This window comes from Vanellus vanellus (genome assembly GCF_965231255.1).
Source record: "Vanellus vanellus genome assembly, chromosome: 2".
In the NCBI taxonomy this organism is placed as follows: domain Eukaryota; kingdom Metazoa; phylum Chordata; class Aves; order Charadriiformes; family Charadriidae; genus Vanellus; species Vanellus vanellus.
The window spans coordinates 133,397,822-133,417,529 of record NC_138906.1 but is presented as its reverse complement, the minus strand read 5'-3'; the positions used below and the strand labels follow the sequence as shown (position 1 = coordinate 133,417,529).

At 40.9% G+C, this 19,708-nt stretch overlaps 1 protein-coding gene across 1 annotated transcript in view; it reads right to left on the bottom strand.

The window, feature by feature from the left end:
• Positions 1-19,708, bottom strand: part of LOC309686572 (extracellular sulfatase Sulf-1) — a gene marked incomplete at its 3' end in the record, with an annotated part of 95,049 nt that overhangs the window by 25,225 nt on the left and 50,116 nt on the right. The window contains exons 5-7 of the mRNA XM_082499293.1: positions 9,863-9,922; positions 9,306-9,540; positions 3,394-3,633 (exon numbers count right to left, since the gene is read on the bottom strand). Coding sequence (XP_082355419.1) covers positions 3,394-3,633; positions 9,306-9,477 — 412 coding nt within the window. The 5' untranslated portion in view covers positions 9,478-9,540; positions 9,863-9,922. The remainder of the gene's footprint in view (positions 1-3,393; positions 3,634-9,305; positions 9,541-9,862; positions 9,923-19,708) is intronic.

The following is a 19,708-nucleotide window of genomic DNA, read 5'->3' as shown; positions in this document are numbered from 1 at the left end:
AAAGCACAAAGCAAAACCTCTAACTCCTGCATCGAATAATCTGACAAATAAAATTTCTGAATCTAAATAGCTGAAGAGGTGTCTATGGACATCTACAAGATGAAAGAAAACTTCTCAAGGTTTTCTCACCGTTTCCACAAAATTTGAAAGTGATTACAGACTGACCTTTTTTTCCTCCCCAATATGAGCAGCTGGAGCCTATGTAATTAAAACAAATGTCTCATGTCTCTGAAGCTCTCCAGAGTTGCTTTGTTTCATCTTTCTTCCTATTTAGTGTGTCTTCCCTGCTATTTCCTAGAAAATCTAGTTTAATATTACTAATTTTATGGACTTTCAACAATGAGGGTGCTGTGCAGTTGACTCATCACTGCATTAGGATACAGCTTGTGAGTAAGGGAAACTGTAAGAATTGAAACATCCTTAATTGTTTGGGGATTTTTTTTTTTTAAATGATAATTAGAAGCAAAAGTGATTTTGTTTTGGCAGTGTTGTTTCTGAATATTGTCTGCCCTGCTAGCACCCAGCACAGTTCCTGCCCATGACTTAGCACTGAAGTATAATCTGCAAAAAAGAATGCTTCCATGAAATGTAACATCTCTATTAGGTCACTTCAGAGTAGAAGAGGAGTAGAAGAATAAAATAGAAAAAGGAAAGAAAAAAGCATTTTGTACTTTGCCGGGTTTTCCCATTGGGCTCTAATTATGACAGCAGTTTATTAGAGCACGTTTCAGAGCTCTCTTTAAATGGCCTGCTGTGCTTGTGTGGAGTCCGCGTGGCTTCAGCAGGACTCCCCTCATAAGCGGTCTGCCCACATGTGATCAATTGCCGTATAGAGGGTTTAGTTACAGCTGCGGCAGGTTTAGACAGCGGGTGCTTTATAGATGTTGGAAACTATTTGGAGTGAACAGAAGTGAGGACATTATATAAACACTCCCCCACCCCTTTATTTCCACTGACCTCTATAATAATAATAATTTCATCTTATGCAAAAAGTGAGAGATAAATCCTCATCATTTCAAACAGAGAAGCAGCATGGAGATATTGCACATTGTCTCATCTGGACTGGAGCCCTCTGGAGCAGTGTCTTATCAGGACTGTCACCAAACTGTGAGTGGCCTTGGGTCACCCACTTCTTTTTCTCCACCTCAATTTCCCATTGGAAGGAGAATACTGAGTTCCTCTCAAACCACGTAGAAATGCACAGGGTAAATACCTACGGTGTCTGCAATATCCGCACAGAGCCAGGACTAGCCTGGGTGGGACGTAGCCACTCTCTCTCCCCAGTTCCCTCTTTTTCACTCCCAATTATTCTTGACTCCCAGGTATTTTCAAGTCATTACAATTTTACTAAACTTTCTTGCTGTGAAGTGTAGATTATTAGTCGGTTAGTGGACTTTTGATGACTTTTTAATGAGGCGACACTGTCCTTGAAAAATGTATTATAAGATCTGCTGTTAATTAAGCTGGCACTTCAAAAAAAAAATTGTGGGGTAATTAGAAGGTAGGCTCCTCTTACAAGGAGCAAATGGATAAATTCTTTAGGGCCATATTATTATAGGGTCAAACAATGTACCTTGGTCAGGAGTTTCATACAAGTATTTTCATTTGTTTCCATTTCCGTTTTCTCCTTCCTGCCCCTTGTTAAAACTCACCTACCCTGACAGTTTTAGGACTGATGTTCTCTCTGCCTGCCTTCGGAAAGGGATTTTTTTTCCTTTCCCTTTTCTTTTGACCCCTTTTTCCTTTCCATTTAATAGGGCCAAGTCTGCATTTAGTAGACATCTCCACACGCCTTCATAACGCAAGGCAGTGCAGAAGACATACCCAAAGCAGAGTGTTCACCCCCCGGAGGCTAGAGATGGCTAGTGACAGAGCTATCCAGTTTACGCACGCGGCATTTAGTTGGGCAAGTATTAGATTACAAATCAATAAGATACTCAATTTTTTAAGAACAGGAAAGCCAGGTCCCACATGAAGCAGCCATAGATCAAACAGAAAGGATTTCTGAGTCATAAGCCATGAAACAAAGCTTGTATATTAGGGTGAATTCAGCACCTTTTCTAGCAGTGATGGTCAATTCTCTCTCCCCTCTCTTTCTGCCCCAGGGCCTTGACGCTGACCCTTACTCAGGTTTAGCAGCGCCGCACGCAGATGGCAACTTCACTGAAACCAGCTTAACAGAGACTGAAGTACTATTCACCACACGTATCAGAGCCAACACCGGGTTCAAAGAAGTTAAATATTAGTCTGTTTTTGGTTTTTAAACAGGATGCAGAAGCTCTCCAGAACTACAGGCACAGAGAGACAGAAGAGAAAAGAGTGAGCTGTCTGTGTGGTGAAGAAAAGGTGGCTAACAGGCAGATAAATTCGAGGCATTGGATATAGCAGCATTAAGAGAATTAGGACACGCAGACAGCATGGAGACATTCGCCTGCTCTATGTTTGGAAAGTGATCTGTTCTTGCGCTAAGCCGCTGATAGAGACAAATTTCTTTGCTGCCAATTACATTGTAAGGAACGCAGTTGGCACCGGGATCTGTGCCTCGTTGGTCCTGTAAAGGGGAGTCTTTGTAGGCGAACGACGCTTCTGGACAAATTGCACCCTGATGACCTCGCACAACTCCTGTACCTTGCGAAGGGGAAGTCAGGCTGGAGCCTAACGTGTCTACAGATTGAATCTGAGGGGATAGGTGATGCAGAAATGAATCAGGGTTTACATCAAGCTGAAGCATAGACGAGAGGAATAAGAAGAGTTCTTTGTAGACAGGAAAGGGATCTCCTGACTACGGAAAACCACCAGGAATTTACAAGAAAACTATCAAATCTTATTGGCGTGCAGTAGAACAATCCTTCTTAAAGGCATGTTTCTATTCCTTTTCAGAAAATGCAAATGAAATATCACCCCATGGCAAAGTTTAAATTATTCCATTCACCTTGTTTCACTCCCACGACAGGCACTTCGTTCCTGTGAGGTCTTTGGCACCGGTCCCCAGCCTGGCCCAGACATCTTCTTCCATAACTGTTAGCAGCTGTCCGCAAGCAGGCCATAATACTGACCATACTCACGTCTGGAACTGCTAGTTCAGACCCCCAATGCCACTAAAATGCACCTCTTTCGCAGTAGGTATAACTAACTGCCCAACTGCTTATTTCCCACCTGGGACACCCAAATGTGAAAATATGCTGCTGCATTACAAGTGAGTTTCTTTACATGGCCGTTAGCTGTGGATCTGGACCGGCAGGCAGGACTTTGCTCCCTCTCCATAACACTAAACCCCTGCTCTGTAAACCCAACTTGGGAAAATACTTCATTTTTGGCAGCGATTTGAGACCCGTTGCTGAATATCTGTCATCTTCACTTCAAACAAGGAACTCCTGTTGGTTTGTCTCTTACCTGTTCTATACCCAGTGTTATTGAGATACACGGCGAAGGTACGTGGCTCGTGAGTAGCCTGCCATGAGGGAGAAGAGCAGTTTTCGTTGTTGGTGTATATGTTGTGGTTGTGCACATACTTCCCCGTCAGCATGGAGGAACGCGATGGGCAGCACATCGGGGTGGTTACAAATGCATTGATGAAGGAGGCCCCTCCGTTCTCCATGATCCTTCTGGTTTTATTCATCACTTGCAAGGAACCTGCAATAAGAGGTACCGATCATCACTGTGCTGCAAAAAATAGTTAGAATATATTGGCCGCTATCATGCTATTAAAAGTAAAGTGTCAGTGATCAGCTTGCCTTCGGACATCAGTCTGTTCTGTGCTGTAGCTTAGGTATTTTTAGAAGAAAAGATAACTTTTTTATTACATCACCAAAAATGTTTTTCAGGATTCCAGAAAGACTGAGTTCCTTTTTCACAGGCTTCAAAATAAAGTTAAAATACAGCCTAATCTAGAAATACAATGTTAAAGCTTTAGAGCGGTATCAAATTTATAGGTCAATAGTTCTTCAAACCTGGCTGTAGGAAAACAGTATGTTACACAGAGTGCATCATTAGTCAATGTGCCAGTAAAATATGTAAAATGTCTAGATTACTAATGAATCTGCTACAATTCTTTCCATTTTATCAGATAATCAGAGCTAGAGAAACAGAGAGAAAGGAAGGAGGTAAAGAAGAGAGTGAGAGATGGGGGGAGAACACAGAGAGAATTCAGTAATAATTTTTCTTGAAGAAATTTTCTGTGGACACGGGATCAGCATGTCTGGTTCTGTTACTAAAGCACTGTGCTCAAAATCAGCTTTTGGGGATAAACCTGTATGCAAAAAAATATTGGCAAAATTCAGCACCTTTCTCAAGAAACTGCATGGATCCAGTTTAAAGAAGAAAGAATTTTTTTGCATGCTTCAAAACATCTTCATGAACAACAAGGTGAGACAGGCAGGGCTTGCCCATTTCTGGTTGCAGAAAGGCTGAGCAGTCTCTGATAGGGTCTGTCAGTATTTGCTAACAGCTGTCAAACTTTCCTCTTTCTGTTATTCAACAGAGCAGAGATTGAAGGGTGAGGGTGAACCGTGAATATGTCAGTATGTGCCCAGGAAACAAGTCTGTGAATTGTAATATTTGAACAATTTTGATGGTAAAAAGAGGTTTCTGGAATTCTACTTTTTTTTTTTGTCTTTGGTTTTACAATTAATTTTGCACAGTTGACAGTTGCAGGTTTAAATTTAAATCCATCGATTCTACTGATACGACAAGAGTTTTTCTTGGTGGTTTTGTTTGGGTCACTTGAAAATAAAACAAAAAAAAAAAGTTGTAAAACAATGGAAGACATGGCTGTAAAACCACAAAACTGCCAAGGAGGCTCAACTTTAGGTGTGAACAGTAAAATCTTACAAATTATCTTACCAGTTAAAGTTAAGGACGCTCTGTTTTCCTTTTGGGCTAAGGAGTCAGTGCTGAATATGAAATCTTTTGCATCAAAATGATTTGATTAGAAAAAGGAAGAGGAGTTAGCTCTTCAGCATTTCCTTGTGCAGTGCCAGTGTGTGTGGCTTTAAGGATACATTTAATACCCCGATATAAGTCACCATCATTTTGGACTTTTCCTCTTTCACACCCCTTATTTTCTAAATGCATTTGTGCTTTCCTGAACTCAGTACAGACAAAACCCATGTGTTTAGAAACACAGAGAAGCGGGAGAGTAACTGAGAGGTCCCTGACCACAAAAGGTCTCCATTTGTACGAGTGGGAGCATTTCACTGAGTTGTTGAATAAAAGTCAAATGAGAGATCATCTTTGTTCTACGTCTTTATCTCCGACCCCAGGCTGGCTTTTTCTTTTTTGTTTTGTTTTGTTTTGTTTTATTTTGGTTTTGCCACAGCGCTCCTGTTTTTGAAATGTCACAGTTTACTACTGAGAGCTCAGCTGTAAAGTGCTCTGAGGTTCTCGGATGGAAAGTGCACCGTTCGGGTACACTAATGCAGGGTAAGGGCAGCAGAGCTGATGCGCGCTTTCCTGCCTCTCTGCATTATAAATGAGTAGCTGTTAGAGCGCTTCCTCATTCCTCTGCTTGGTCAGCCCTCTGCTCTTGCAAACCTGCTGTTTATGAGTAAGTTTTTCCTCCAGGTATGCACTTACTGACACTGATAATAGATTTAGCCCCTCTGGAAATTCTGGAATAGGCACTTCAAAGCAGGTGAGACTTCCTCATTTGGAAAACAAAACATAAGTAGGAGATAAAACGTGCTGATATAAGTTATAATCCTTTGCTGTCTGTAGCTCTCCTCGCAGCTTGTGCTCTTTACCATCTGGCCCACAGTCTTCAGGGCACACGTACTCAGGCGCTGTCTGACAGCAGGACACTCGCACTCTACACGACCAACTGGGGAGCACCTGAGGGGAACCGGATAACCGGGAATAGCCACTTTGGACACAGAAGTTAGCAAGTTTTGTCAGGCAAGAAATTCAGTGTCACTTCTCAGTCTATTCTCACATATGAAGAAATATGTTTGGTAACCCAGGTTTCATAACAAGTCTTTAAGTTGGTATGGATTTTCATCCGGGTGTAACGCAGGTGGACACCTCTACAAAGGGATAGCTAGAGCTACCTTGTCATTATTTGGGTTATATGCAAAGCCCCGGGAAGGTGATGGACTTTCTCAGGTCTCAGCACATATCCTCATTTTTTCAGCTTGTGGTGTTAAGTGCTGTGAAAGTTCTAGTGAAGATGGAAAGCAAACCAGGCAAATTATGCCTGATATGGTGTATCTAGATGATGCTGTGATCTCCTCACCCACTGGAGTACTCAGTGGATGGTTTATAAGGGTTTCACTGGGTGGTGCATTAGGCTGTAAACAAGGCTACAGAAAAAAAAAGTAATTGCCTCAAATGGATTTTTCCCTCTTTTTTTTTTTTTTTTTTTTTAACCTTTTCCCACTTCTCTGAGATCTCAAAGGGCTCTGTGTTAGAAACATTGGGACTGCCAATGAATTAATTAGTTTTGATTCTTTTCGGACATTATACAATATATTATTCACAGTGAGGATTATGAGAATGATTTGGGGGTCATGGCTTGATGTATTAATGAGCGCAAGCAATAGAGAAGCTGGAGGACGGGAGAAAGACTAAAGAGTGAGCAAAAATTTGGAAATATCTGTATTCCTGCCAGAACAGACTATAGACCTGACCTCAGTGGGAGCTGGGGCCACTGCCCTGAAGAGCAGTAGTACGCTGTCTCCAGGGGGGCAGTAGTTCTGGGAGGTGGTGTTTTGCCTTGAGCAAGATGCCCTTTTGCCTCAGTGTTGGGCAGTTATTTCTCTACTCTCATGATCTTGGTGGGAGAAAGAAAGTGCACAGAGGCACAATTTAACCAGTCATTTCTCAGCTTCTGGGCCCGAGTATTTGCTGAGTTTCTTCAAGAGCTGTAGGCCACGCTGCTTCATACCACTTAAGTGGCCATCCACCAGCTGATCAGTAATATCCTTCCCCTGTGCCACATTCCTCCCAGCATAGATAGGAACTGGTGGAGTTGTGGAGCAATTTGTGGGTTTTATCTGATAAGTTGAATGAGAGAGCAGCTCTGCCGAACTTCTTTGCATTCAGAATGCAAAACTCAGGAGGATGGTGCAGATCAATAGGAAGATGTGCATACTCCTATGCTTTGAGCACTAACTAAATGCAAGCTCCCTTCCTCCTGTAAATTTTGCATTGGATAACCCCCCTGTATATCATTTGCACCCAGGCAGCTGAATATTTTGGTTCAATGCTTATACATGCTCTGGAGACAAATCCTTCCTGACTGAAGTCTATAACGTACGTTATATGCTTTTATGTTCAAGTGTTCATTTAGAACAGTTTTTTAGAAATGTTCGTGCTGGGAATACAATAGTAAATAATCCATATTGTGAGACTTTCAGTCTTGTGATTTTTGGATAGCAATGCCTAAGCTTTATTCTGTTTGTGGCAGAAAGTGTTACTTCCCACCGACCTTTGGGAAACGTAAGATTTTTCGCAAGAATCACTGAAGGGCGAGGGGATAATTCACACATGGAAAACAGTATGGCTTTACTTTTCAAATAAGCAGAATGATTTATTAGCAGAAGTGCGAATAATGCAGTACAGTAAGTCTTGGGGCTGAATCCTGTTTCCTGTGGAATGATCTATGCAACGGGGAAACCTGTGTCTTCATTCAGTGCAGTGGGAATGCCTACACATCCAGGCTATTGCTCAACGGCTTGCTAATAGGAGCCAGAGCGCCCTGCGAACATCCAGAGCAGCTTTCAAAGAGAGGAGCTCCACACTATGAATTTAGTGGCTCGCCACATCCTTCCTCCTCTTTCACCACTTGCAAACCCTCTCGCAAGACTGAAGACAGCAAGTCGGTAACGTTGTTCAGAGACGTGTCTGCTGACCTGCCTTCCCCAGTGCCCTGGAGAAATCGGGGTCTTTCGGACCACAAAAAGGAAGACATGACTTGACCCTTTTAACGAACTTTTCAGAATGACTCTATCAAGAAGAAATGCATTCCCATTGTAATAGCTATATTTTGGGCCAAAAATAGAGCCAGGAACAGCCATTCATTATGCAGCTAAACAGAGCGGGCGTTTGAAAGAGTGAGAAATAAAAAAGATAAGATGTGCTCGGATCTAAAAGCCTGGTCTTGAAGCTCTGCTGCATAAAAGACCTAACTCTCAGTCACGAAATATAGTTTATTAATTATGTTCTCACGTCTCTGAAGGACTGTGTCAATTATTATTGCATCATGACAAACACAAAAATGCTAGCAATTAAGGAATTGCTTTTAGATCTAGACCACTTTTCGTCTACAACTTTCTGGCTGAAAGTCTGTGATTTTAGAACAAATGAACTATTTTGTTATAAGTTTTTTTTGAATGAAGCATTTTGATTTTTCAATGTCATAAGGCATTTTGTTTAGAAATTCGCTATAGTTTTATTAAAAACATGTTTTTCATTAAAAAAAACATTAAGAATGCAAGATTTCATTTCAAAATGATTTGCCAATTTTTCACCTTTTTGATCTTACCTCCCACCTAAAACTAAAATATTTGCTTGGGGGTAACCTAAAATGTTCCTTTTTCTCTCCTTGATTTTTCACTTTGGGCAGTGAACCAAAAAATCAGTTATATGCATAACTACCATTAATATCTTTCTAACTTACTTAATGGAAAACATTCAAAGGCCTCCTGGAACATCATCCAAGTGTTTTAACTTTTTCCACCCTAAGAAAAATATGTGAAAATCACTTCTGGCTGGTATGTCCAGGTTGTGCTCAGATATTTAGTATACTTGTGAAAGCAAAACTGTCCTATTTTTATACATATAGCATAGTTTTAAAGCGGATGGGTTTTAAACACTTTAATAATTCACGGAAATATTAAGCTTACGTCCTGAAACCAGACCAGTTTTTCTGTGTGCATAAACATGTCAGATGACATACATGCATGTGACAAATGTGTGGAGAATATAGATACTCACCTATACAGCACTGAGGGAAAGGTTAGCCTCATAAGGCTCTAATTTTTAAATGCTACAGAAAGTCACAAAGTGAGAAAGGGCTTTTGATGCAAGTTTTTTACCTGTACGTCCTTACATGTACTATTAAAACCTTTTATGATGGTGATTAAAGCCTCCCATAAAGGATTTTGATAAGCATATGTTTCCTAAAGTCTGTAATTAAATGTGATGAATGCTATTAAATAACATTTGTTAACTCATTTTCCAAACTTGTCCCACATTCTGATAACGTTCCAGGACCAGTACCTTCTCTGAATCTAAAGTACTTCCTGCTTGGCAGAAATTACTGAAAGACACGTGACAAAAGGAAGTAGCAATTAACAATTATTTCTCACCTAGCTCCACATCTTGATCATCTGTGAGTACGAGGATGATATTGGGTCTGATATTTTTTCGCTCCTGCTGCACACGTCCTCTGAACCTCGGGGACTTGACAGTGGAACTGTCACTCGTTAGCAATTCGGTACTGAGCACTGCCACGATGAGTGCAAACCAAGCAGACTTCATAGTACTTCCAGTATTTCAATGAAAAGACTGATCCAGAAGTGCCTGAGCTCCAGTCTTCAAGACCTGTAGGGAGGAAAAGAAATTCTGTTCAAGCAATAAGTAAACTTCCAGTCACACAGTGAAAGGATGACACTTAGGGAAGTCAAGCCTGACACATACCATTTAACATGATTATAAGCCATATTGTTGAATAAGAGCTTTATTCTGTCAGTTTCTAAGAATAAACTCGGTCATTCTGCAACTACGCTTTCTCAAATAATTTTTGCTTGAAGTCATGCCACTGCCTGCATTTTGCACAGGCATGACTCCTGGTGTACTCCTCACAGTGCTCCTTCTCCTACACCCCACGCTTCTTTTTATGCAGCTTGTTCCTTACATTCAGTACCTGGGCGCAGTAAAAAATTGCCGGGATGCAGACGTGCTCAGAACATCTGTAGGAGGAGCCCTGTAAGAAGGAGAAAGCAGAAGGCTTGTCAGTCAAAGACCTCAGTACTGTGGCTGTGCTTCAAAGTCTCCAGAACTGTTCGTCACTGCTTCTTTCTCTGTCCTGAAAGAAAAGAATAGAAAAAATTTCCATTCCCCCCAGCTCCCCTACTTAATTTAACACCGTACCTACGCAGCGGTTAGATGGCACCTTGGCTGCTAGAGATAAAGGACATATGTATCAGGTCATCAAACGCAGGTGCTCTTCCAACATTTATAGTCAGCCTGAGATTCCGAGAATAAGAGTTAATTCCAGCGTATGGCACCTGGCAAACGATAAAGCTATTTTAGGTCAACTCACCTGCACGACCGACTAAACCCTTACAAAGCAGGGGGGAGAGCACGGCTGCCACTTGCAATCTGCACTGGATCACTACGTGAAAAGTCATCTTCCCACTGACAAGAAAGCTCATATTAAGTGACAGTCCAGGTGATCTTACCCAGCATTGTGAAAGAGCGTCACTGTCCCTCAATCAATCAACGACGGACCAGAGCGCCTCATCCATAATGCACAGTACCTCTGGCACAGCCTCGTCCTCGATGCTCCGCTTCCAGCCTCGGCTCAGTACGTTATCAGAACCCCCTCTCCGTGCCTGTCAGTCAAACAGCCCTGCTTTTGTAAGACCTGATGCAAGCACAGAGGCTTGGCTTTGCTGCAGCAGATTTAAACCTGCGACTGAAAACCACTGATTGGTCCCGGGGAGGAATGGGGAGCCACTTACGCTTTAACATTTTTGGCATTACTGACTGGAGCTCTGCAAAACCGTCCTGTTACACAAGGCAAGGGAGGGGATATCTGGGGGCAAAAAGGAAGGGGGTGGGAGAGAAACTAGAGAGTCATGCCTGCTCCCTCCGGGGTATTGACCTGCCACATACATTCCTTCCGGTTTTATTCCGGGACTATGGATAAAGCACGGTGACATCGGTCAATAAAATAATCCTACAAAACCGCCCGAGCCCAAGAATGTTCAAGAGGTCTGCCCGAGGGGAAGCCTGCGTGGGAACTGGGGTGCGCATTGTATAATTAGTGGAGCATAATTCACGGGGAGGTCTGTGCACCCACACCTGAGACTTCATATTCAGGCATGCAACATGAACTACAAACAGATTAATAAGGAGAAATAATTTAATGAGAGCAGCACAGAAGACAAAAAGGGCTCCATCACTCACCTAAAAATGCATTAATAGGAAGGTGCTCTAAATTTCAGGGGAAGAATCCACAGGAGAGGGAGGGGATGGGACTTGGTGCTGGACTGCTAGAAAAAGGATCACGTTCTTGTTTTCACATACACCTTTTATTTTAAGCTTCGCAAGCTAAACAGTTTCATGCTCCTCACTCTGGCAGGCTGTAATTACACCAGAAGAGTGTGAACGTCTCTAAAAGGAAAATCCAAGTGTCTGTTGCAGAGAAATCTTGTCTTTCATTGTCTCTGCACCAACAAACAGTCCAGCCTCCGACTACCATTAGAGCACTGCAAAGCCAATACAGGGGGACGACATTCAGCGTCAAACGCCATTTCGGTGATTACACGATATTCAGATAAGTAGACTGGAAGTCTGTAATTAGTCTGGACTGACTTTTAAAAATACTTCCATTTCCATGTATTTGTTCTAAGTCACATAAGAGCTGACAAAAGCCCCAAAGACCAGGGTTACCGGAGAAGCCAGCCTTCTTCTGACAGACACCAGACACCACATGCTCTTGGTGCAAAAGCCGAAACACAATTTCTCTAAATGTCTGATCTTTAAATAGCAAAACTTTGACTCACCTCACAAAGCACAAAAGGCTGCGTGAAGTGAGACTCAATGTTTAGTTTCGTACCTCAGTTGTACCGTACAGCAAACTTTTTTCAGATAATGTTGACCCAGAAAGTGCAGTCGTCCTGACTGCACTGAGCAAACATTGGCACCGACATGTTTGAATAATCCCCCACAGTACGAAACTACAAGTTCCTGACAATTACACCTCAGTGCTAATAAAATTTACACAAATCCAAACATTAACAAGTATTCTTCATTTCACCCTCTTTGGGCTATATTAGTTAAAAAAAGCGCCTTTTGGTTTAGCAAGTCTGGGCCACCTTAGGCAAGTCTTTTCTAGGAAAATGAGCTTGAAGGTTTCTCTTCCAACTCTTATTTTTTTCCCCTTGATGGATGAAGGAAAATATCAGGACTGATCTACACATGTAAAATTAATTATCCAGGTTTCGTTGAATGGTTCTTGCACAAGAGCACAGTAATGCCACCTTTTGTTGCTTATAGCTATTTCAGTTTTACATACAACAAATCTTTATTAAAACGTGATCTTTGACAACTTGTCTTTTCACAGCCTGTTTCCCAGTCCTAGAAGGAAATGAAGTAAAGAAAACTGTCAAAATACAGGCTTGATAGGGAAGACAAGGCTGAAATGTTTGTGTTGGATACTGGCTGATAGTCTACAAGTGCCCCTACAGACACTGTAATTTGTCTTGAGAAACAGATGAAAATAGAAGAAATTCTACAAGGGACCTTTTCAAATCCACATGGGGAAGTAAACTTATTTTTTTTTGTGCAGTGTTCAGAAATCAAGATGGTACTACAAAATGCTTTTCTCTAGCCAAGTAAACAAGTGCTGATCATGACTTCTATATATGCTATTTGGAAAATTTAAATTATATTTTTCGTATAGAACATACCTATGACAATTGAAAAGTAGACAGTAAAGAAATGAAACCAGAGAAATCCAAAAAAAATATTTTTCCTCATCTGGATGTAAGTTTTTCTTTCAGTCATTCTTTTTTTTTTTTTTCACAGGAGCACAAATTCATAGTTTGTATTCACCTTTCATGGGATAAAATCTGAAAACTTGGGTCTCTGCTGCTAGTATTATAACATGCAGTTCAAGGACTCATTGTCATGTAGAATTAATTACCCGTGAAACTTGAATTACATTGGCAGGGCATGGCAAAGAAGGGCTACAGTGCCACTTTGTGTGATGTGGCATAAAAACTAGGAGGACTTTATTTCTAGGTCTCTTAAGAAAATATCTTTCAGTGACTAGGAAGAAAAGCAAAAGGTAGAAGACTATCTTTTGAAACTATTCATAGATTTTATATTCTTTTTGGCCAAGGGATATTTAAGATTTTTCGGTGCATTGGCTGAAAGTGCTTAATTTGTAACACAACAAAAGACAGCCAGTTTTCAAAAAAGAGCTTTTCCCTTTTGTCTTGGTTTGAGGTAAAATGGAACCAATTTTCTTTTCAGTAATTTTACTTTTCAGCTAAGCCTTTTCTAACTAACTGAACTCTCTGAAATTAATAGCGTATTTTTTGCTATATTCATTTAAAGTGCCATTTTGTGTTTGCCAATAAAAATCTGTCCAGAATCATACACCTTGTCTTGGAAACAGGGCCCTGAGTATCCACAAGTGTACTCCATTATGAGCTTTAAAGATGTATGGACTTCTTCATAGAATCATAGAATGGTTTAGGTTGGAAGACACCTTGAAGATCATCGAGTTCCAACCCCCCTGCCATGGGCAGGGACACCTCTCACTGGTCTAGTGAGGTCTAGGTTGCTCAAAGCCCCATCCAACCTCGTCTTGAAACATTCTACAAATCTCGTATTCTACAAATGTGGCTTTCACATATCCTTGCATGGGGAATCTGGTTTACATGAACAGCTTGCTTTCTTGTTTGTAAATCTGAAATCAAATGTGGACATAGTGAGTAAGGATACTGGACATATGTGCGTCCCCAATACCATGGGCTATGCAATGCCCCACATCAGAAATTCACAACAAAGTGGTAACAAAGGGCAGACAACTTTGTCTTCTCTGCACCACAGCGTTGGTGTTTTCTTTTGAGCATGAATATTGAGGACATCACATTATCCAAAGTCATGGGTTAAGGCTCACTGTTCTAGTGGCCTTTCCTTAGAAACAAAAATAGATCAACTCTGGCTAATAAAGGAAACAGAAATAATAATAATTCTAGTAATAGTGTGGACTGTGATTGCGGAGCTTGAGAACCAGAGTTCCGTTTTCTGTTCCCCTGATATTAGCAATAAATGTGCCCAGTGAGTTGAGAATGTAAGGTACCACAGGGATCCTAAATCAAGAAACTCCTAATGTGGTAGCAATTTTGTTGTTAAATGTTTCGTTCCTCATTACTGTCCAGTATCCTACTGATTATTTCTCTGTACTTAGATTTGCCTGCCTCCAGAAATCGACATAGTTGTATACAATTAAGATATAGTCCACAAGCAAACATTTTGCTACTTAGGACATCTATGAGATCTGCTGACAAGTGCTAGGAACTTGCACAAAACCATAGCAAAAACATGAAAGAGAAGCAGAAAGCCTTGTCACTGCAAGGGATAAGTCATCTCATTTCCTTTATGCAAAAGACCATCTTGGATAATTTCTTCTTACAGTTTTCTCTGATAAATAAATGGATAAAGTCTTTCAAACAAACAACAGCTCAGATATCAATCACCACAGGAAAATGATCTTTCCTTCCTTACCCCAAGCAGAGGAGCATTATCTTCCTATGCATTTTACCTATGACCTGCTGACTTGACAGTTTTAGCTTTGATGAATGTTTTTCACAGGAATATGACCCCAGTGTTCTCCATTTCCTTAAAATCAGACTCTCCATAAAAAGAATAGAAAAGCAAAGGACAACAAGAAGAATTCTCATCATTCATAAAAGGCAGAGCAGGGATTCTGCTGTTGACAGCGTTTTGTAATTTCCAATATGACCTTGCAGGTTGGTCACGTTGGTGGGCACCTGATCAGCATCATTTCAAAAACCTGCCAGTCTCCTGTAGTGCCAGAAATCACTGTCATTGTAATCACGATCACTGGAGGTGTCTTCGTCCACCAGTGCCCCTACAAAGGTCAGATTGAGTGGTTTACGCCTACCATTTTCAGTTCTTTGCTTTAAAGTGGAACGTGTCCATTTAGCAACGCTGCTGTACTCATGAACGTTTTGCATACATGGAAACTCCAAGGTGAAAGGGAGTGAGAGGGGTTTTCTCAGCCACATGCACACAGCTTCCGTGACTCTCTGATGTTTATGTCAAACATCATGGACCCCTCATAATCTCACATAGTCTGAATCATAGCAGGTGTGCAGTTAGAGACCCAACAAAATTAGCAGTGTCATGAGATTAGTAATTGCATGAAGATTGCGCAGTCAGATTGAAATTACATAATAAAAGGTCAGGGAGGCGAGATATTCGTCTGCACCAAAGCAACCTAGTGTTTCAGAAGTCCTAACTCTCTCTTTAAATCATATTGCCTTGATGACTAGAGGGATGTAACACCCTACAACAACAATAACAACTCTCAATTTCACTAATACAGTGAAGCACTTAAGTGGAAAAAGCTGTTGACAGATGACTGTTTTAAGTGTAGTAATGTTAATGCTCTTCTCACATCTTACACTTTTATCCTGTATTTAAAAGGCAAACACCGCAATCTTAGACACCAGCCACGACCGCCTAAATCTGCGGGTCAGTTTCCTGTGGGAATATTGAGCCTGCAGCCATGGGAAACACATTTACAGTACAGCAGAAGTCAGGAAAAAGCAAGACCTACCATCGCGTCTTAAAGGTTAATCCCCTAATCTTAGTTGTAAAGTATAGGATTTACAGTGAACACAAAGAATGTAGTTCCTATCTGAGTCTAATCTAATCACTATCTATTGGATTTCCAACACACTTTACTAATCAATCAGTTATCTGCTCACCTTCCAAAAGTAATCTGTGTATTATAATGATGTATCATCAGTGCCTCAGGCTAGATTAATTTAAAATAACTATAATTTAAAGTAATTGCAGGCAGGGAGAATCATAACCTTACATTACGTTTTTGCATTGTAATTTTGCAAACAGTTACAGACAGGAAAGGAAAAAGCCTGCAGTGACTTGAAAGTATAATGCACGCTTGCTAACCCACTTTTATAACTTTGTACAGGTTAAGGGATATTCTTAGTAGTAAAAGTTTCCAACACTTCATACGTCGGACTAAAACAACAAACTTCAATGACATTTTAAAAATACCTAACTGCAGGAGAAATTGTCTGTCTTTGAGAAAAAGAAAATATCTTTGATTTTAATGCTGTTAATATAGTTGATCAAAACATTAAAGAAAATTAAAAATACTATTTTTATATTAACTTCCAATCTGTGAAAGTTTTAAAAGAAAATTGCCACATATTTTTCAGTAAGAGTGCCTGCTGCTAAGTTACAGCCTTCTAATAATATACAGTTACTTAAATTTATTTCTCACCATCTGATTTACTTCGTTTTAGAATTTCATATTTCAACACAGCCGAGAAGTGCACTTGTCATACAAAAGACCCTGGTATAATTGAGCCAGATGACGTGCCCCACAAGTAAAATCAGCCATTCATGAAAGCTGGTCACCAGAGGCCATTTCAAACAATGCACATTTCAAAGTAATCTAAAGTAATCCCTTTTCTCTACTGATTTGGTTTCCAGGCAGTCTTAAGCACATGTGTGCAGCAAACAGGAGGCTTATTAAAACCTGATGTTATATTGGAAGTTATAATGCCGTTGCCTTGTGATTGAATTCCGTGTCTGTAGTCTTCAAAGAGAGGGGGAAAAAAATCAATTAAATTTATATGCTTATTAAACATGAGTGTCATGATACGTGCAGTTTATTAGCACTTGCTAAATAATTAAGACTGAGGAAGATAATTAGATGTGCACTGGGCTCCAAACAAGCTTCTGATATAATTTTTTTTTTTTTTTTGTCTTTAAAGAAAGTGGCTTTCAACCTAGCAGGTAATATAATTGCTAAAAGACTCCAAGTATTTTTCAAATATAAAGAGTAAACTTTGTGTATGAAGGAATTTCAGGTAATTTTGAAATTCCATTTTAAACCCACATATCTTTGCTATATCCCTGCTCACTTCAGCAGCGTGGGGCATTATGAAAACATACCCTACAATAACACACCGATGGTTCAGTGATCCAGTAAGCAGGCTTGAGTTGGGAGATCATATCACAGAGGTGAACAACAGTGACACAGTTTGAACATTTCGCTAAGTTCCTATTTAACTCCACTGGTTTTAGAAACTGTGCAAGAGCATGGCTTTTCACATCTCCTTTAGATAAAGAACTCTCTCAATTTAAAAAGCTTCTTTCTTAGATGTGTTTACTTCTCCTCAAAGGTCTGCAATTATCTTTGAACCAGGGATTTTTGATTTTTTATTTGGTAAACTGTGTGTTTTCCTAAATAATGGACATGATTAACTTAAATATGACTACAGCATCTTTAGCACTATGGATCTACATATAGAGGAGAGGTCACGGCAATGTACACACCTCGATTATCACAGGCAGAGGTTAAAGGAGGTTGTGCCGCCATGTGGATGGGTAGTCTTGGGTGGAAGCTGAGCCTAACGCATGGCTGCTCTGGCTGCTCTCCTCGCTGACCGCACAGGGGAAGCAGCAGGAGCTTATGGCCACCAGAGTCATCTATGTAAGGGCTGAAGTGTGAAGAATTGGCAGTATGAATCTATATAAGTGTATGTAAGTAAACAGATAGAGCACCTGTACTCCTAGGGGAGGATCTCAGATTTACTTTTAGCTATAACACAGAAGGATCGTCTACTTAGAAACACCACAGGAATTTAGAAGGGTGCCATCCCCTGTCTTACCAGGAGGGTCAGGCAGTTCCTCTAAGCGCTTTTGAAAAACTTATTCTACAGTGTAGAAAGCGAACTTATTCATAGCATCAGTACTTTGTGTGCTTGCATGCACAGTGAGTGTGCTCGTGGGCATGTAGACCCACTCCAGACTGCGTATGGTGTCTGTTGACTTTCATGTCCAGGTCTGGAGATCAAGCCTAATAATCTCGTGGGCCTTTTTTTGGTTTTGTTTGCGTTTGTTTGTTTGTTTGGTGCTTTTTAAAATTTTTTTGGGTTTTGTTGCTTTTGTTTTTTAAGTAGTCCCACTATACTCAAATGAGTTTTATTCTCAATACATTCAAACTGAATTTAATCAAACTCTAAAATAGACTCAATGGATCGAGTTCTGCGTACCATTTTTTAACCTTACTAATTTGCTTTTTTTTGTCAAGCAGCTTTTCCAGTCCTGGCATGGTATAAATTTTACCTTCACTGGTATACATGTAAAAGCTCCTTGACAGAGCAAGAAATGTGCTTTTAAATAAGTTCCTCCCTGACAAACCTGTACTATAGACAAACCAGCCTACTAATAATAGTAAACAGGCAGTCAGACCAAACAAAACAATCTGTTACAAAAACCAGATGCTTCATATCCTTTTCCACAAAGACTAGTCAGCGAGGAAGTTGCACTGACTCGAGGCACAGACGAGAAGCACATCGCCCCTGCTGTCTATCTTACTTTTAATTCTCTTTGTAATCAAGAGGCCCCTGGTGTTCCCCAAGCTGCATTACTGGGGTGGGGGGCCACAAGGTACAGCCCCAGCACAGGTACGTGGGGAACTTGTGTCTGCTATCACAGTAATCCTTCCAGTCTCTTCGGCTCCCGTCACCTCGCTATCCCACAGTCCCCACTCAAGCACACACCGGCGTACGCTTGGGGGGGGTTCCCGGAGTGCCCTGCCACTCACCCACCATGGGGGAACTCAGAAAGTCATCTCCACTTGGCCACGTCCCACCAGGTGAACAAAGTTTTGCAGAGGAAAGGCAGCAAATACGAGCAAGGAATACAACCGATGGGTTTTACTGCCAAATCAGGTCCCCGGGTCCTTACCTGGACCCTGACATGTGTTCTGCTGTGCAAAATAAATACACCTGTTGGATTCAATGGGACTGTTCGGCTCCTTAAAATAACCTCCTGCAGGCTCATCCCTTGTGCAAGGGCGCTTTAAGATCTTTGCTGAATATTTCCAAGGAAGCTAACGGTCAGTGGCACGTGAGGAAAGGCCAAAAAATAGGGAGCACCTGGGTAATGAATTTCATCTGAAAATTAGTATTCCTATTGAAAAAGCCCCAAATTAGAGTCTCACTTCCCTGTTCAAGGACAGAATATACCATATACAGCTTATCTGTCCAAGGAATGCCAATTGTCTCAGCCTGAGTTCTGGAAATCTGTTCTCAAAGAGCTGTTTGAAAGTAATCTTCAGTCTGAGATCTAAGAGACTCAGGAATGACTTGTTGAAATAATTCTATGAATAACTTTATCTCAGAAAACATTTTGAAAGGGTAGCACATATAAATGCACCTTCATTTTCCACCTGAAAATGCCTGCGGAAAGGCTTTCTTCATCTTTCAAGCGCACATACAGGTACTTCCAATTTCACAGTCCTGACTTCAGTAGATGAGAGAGCAGTTTTAAAGCACGGAAGCGGGGGCTGAATACATTCAAGCACACATATTTTTATTGCCAGTGCACTTCCTATTAAGCAAAGTTCCTATTTAGCGAGAAGAGACATGATTTTATATCATCTTTATAAATGATATATGCATCTTGTATCTTTATAGACAGTTAATTTTAAGCCTGCTCATGAGCCAAGATTGTACTAAGATGCCTGACACAGCGCAGGAGAATTATTTTCTCTAGCGGTGATGGAGCAGGCAGCCAACCTTACGTCCCAGCACCTGACTGGGCATTATGCACAGAGAGGGAAAACAGGAATGGAAATCGATAATCACTAGGTAGAAGCTTCTGAATAATACAGAATGGATCGGGAATGGGAAGGACTATCGGAAATCACTCCCAGATAAGGGAGAAGAGATAGAAAGGCAAA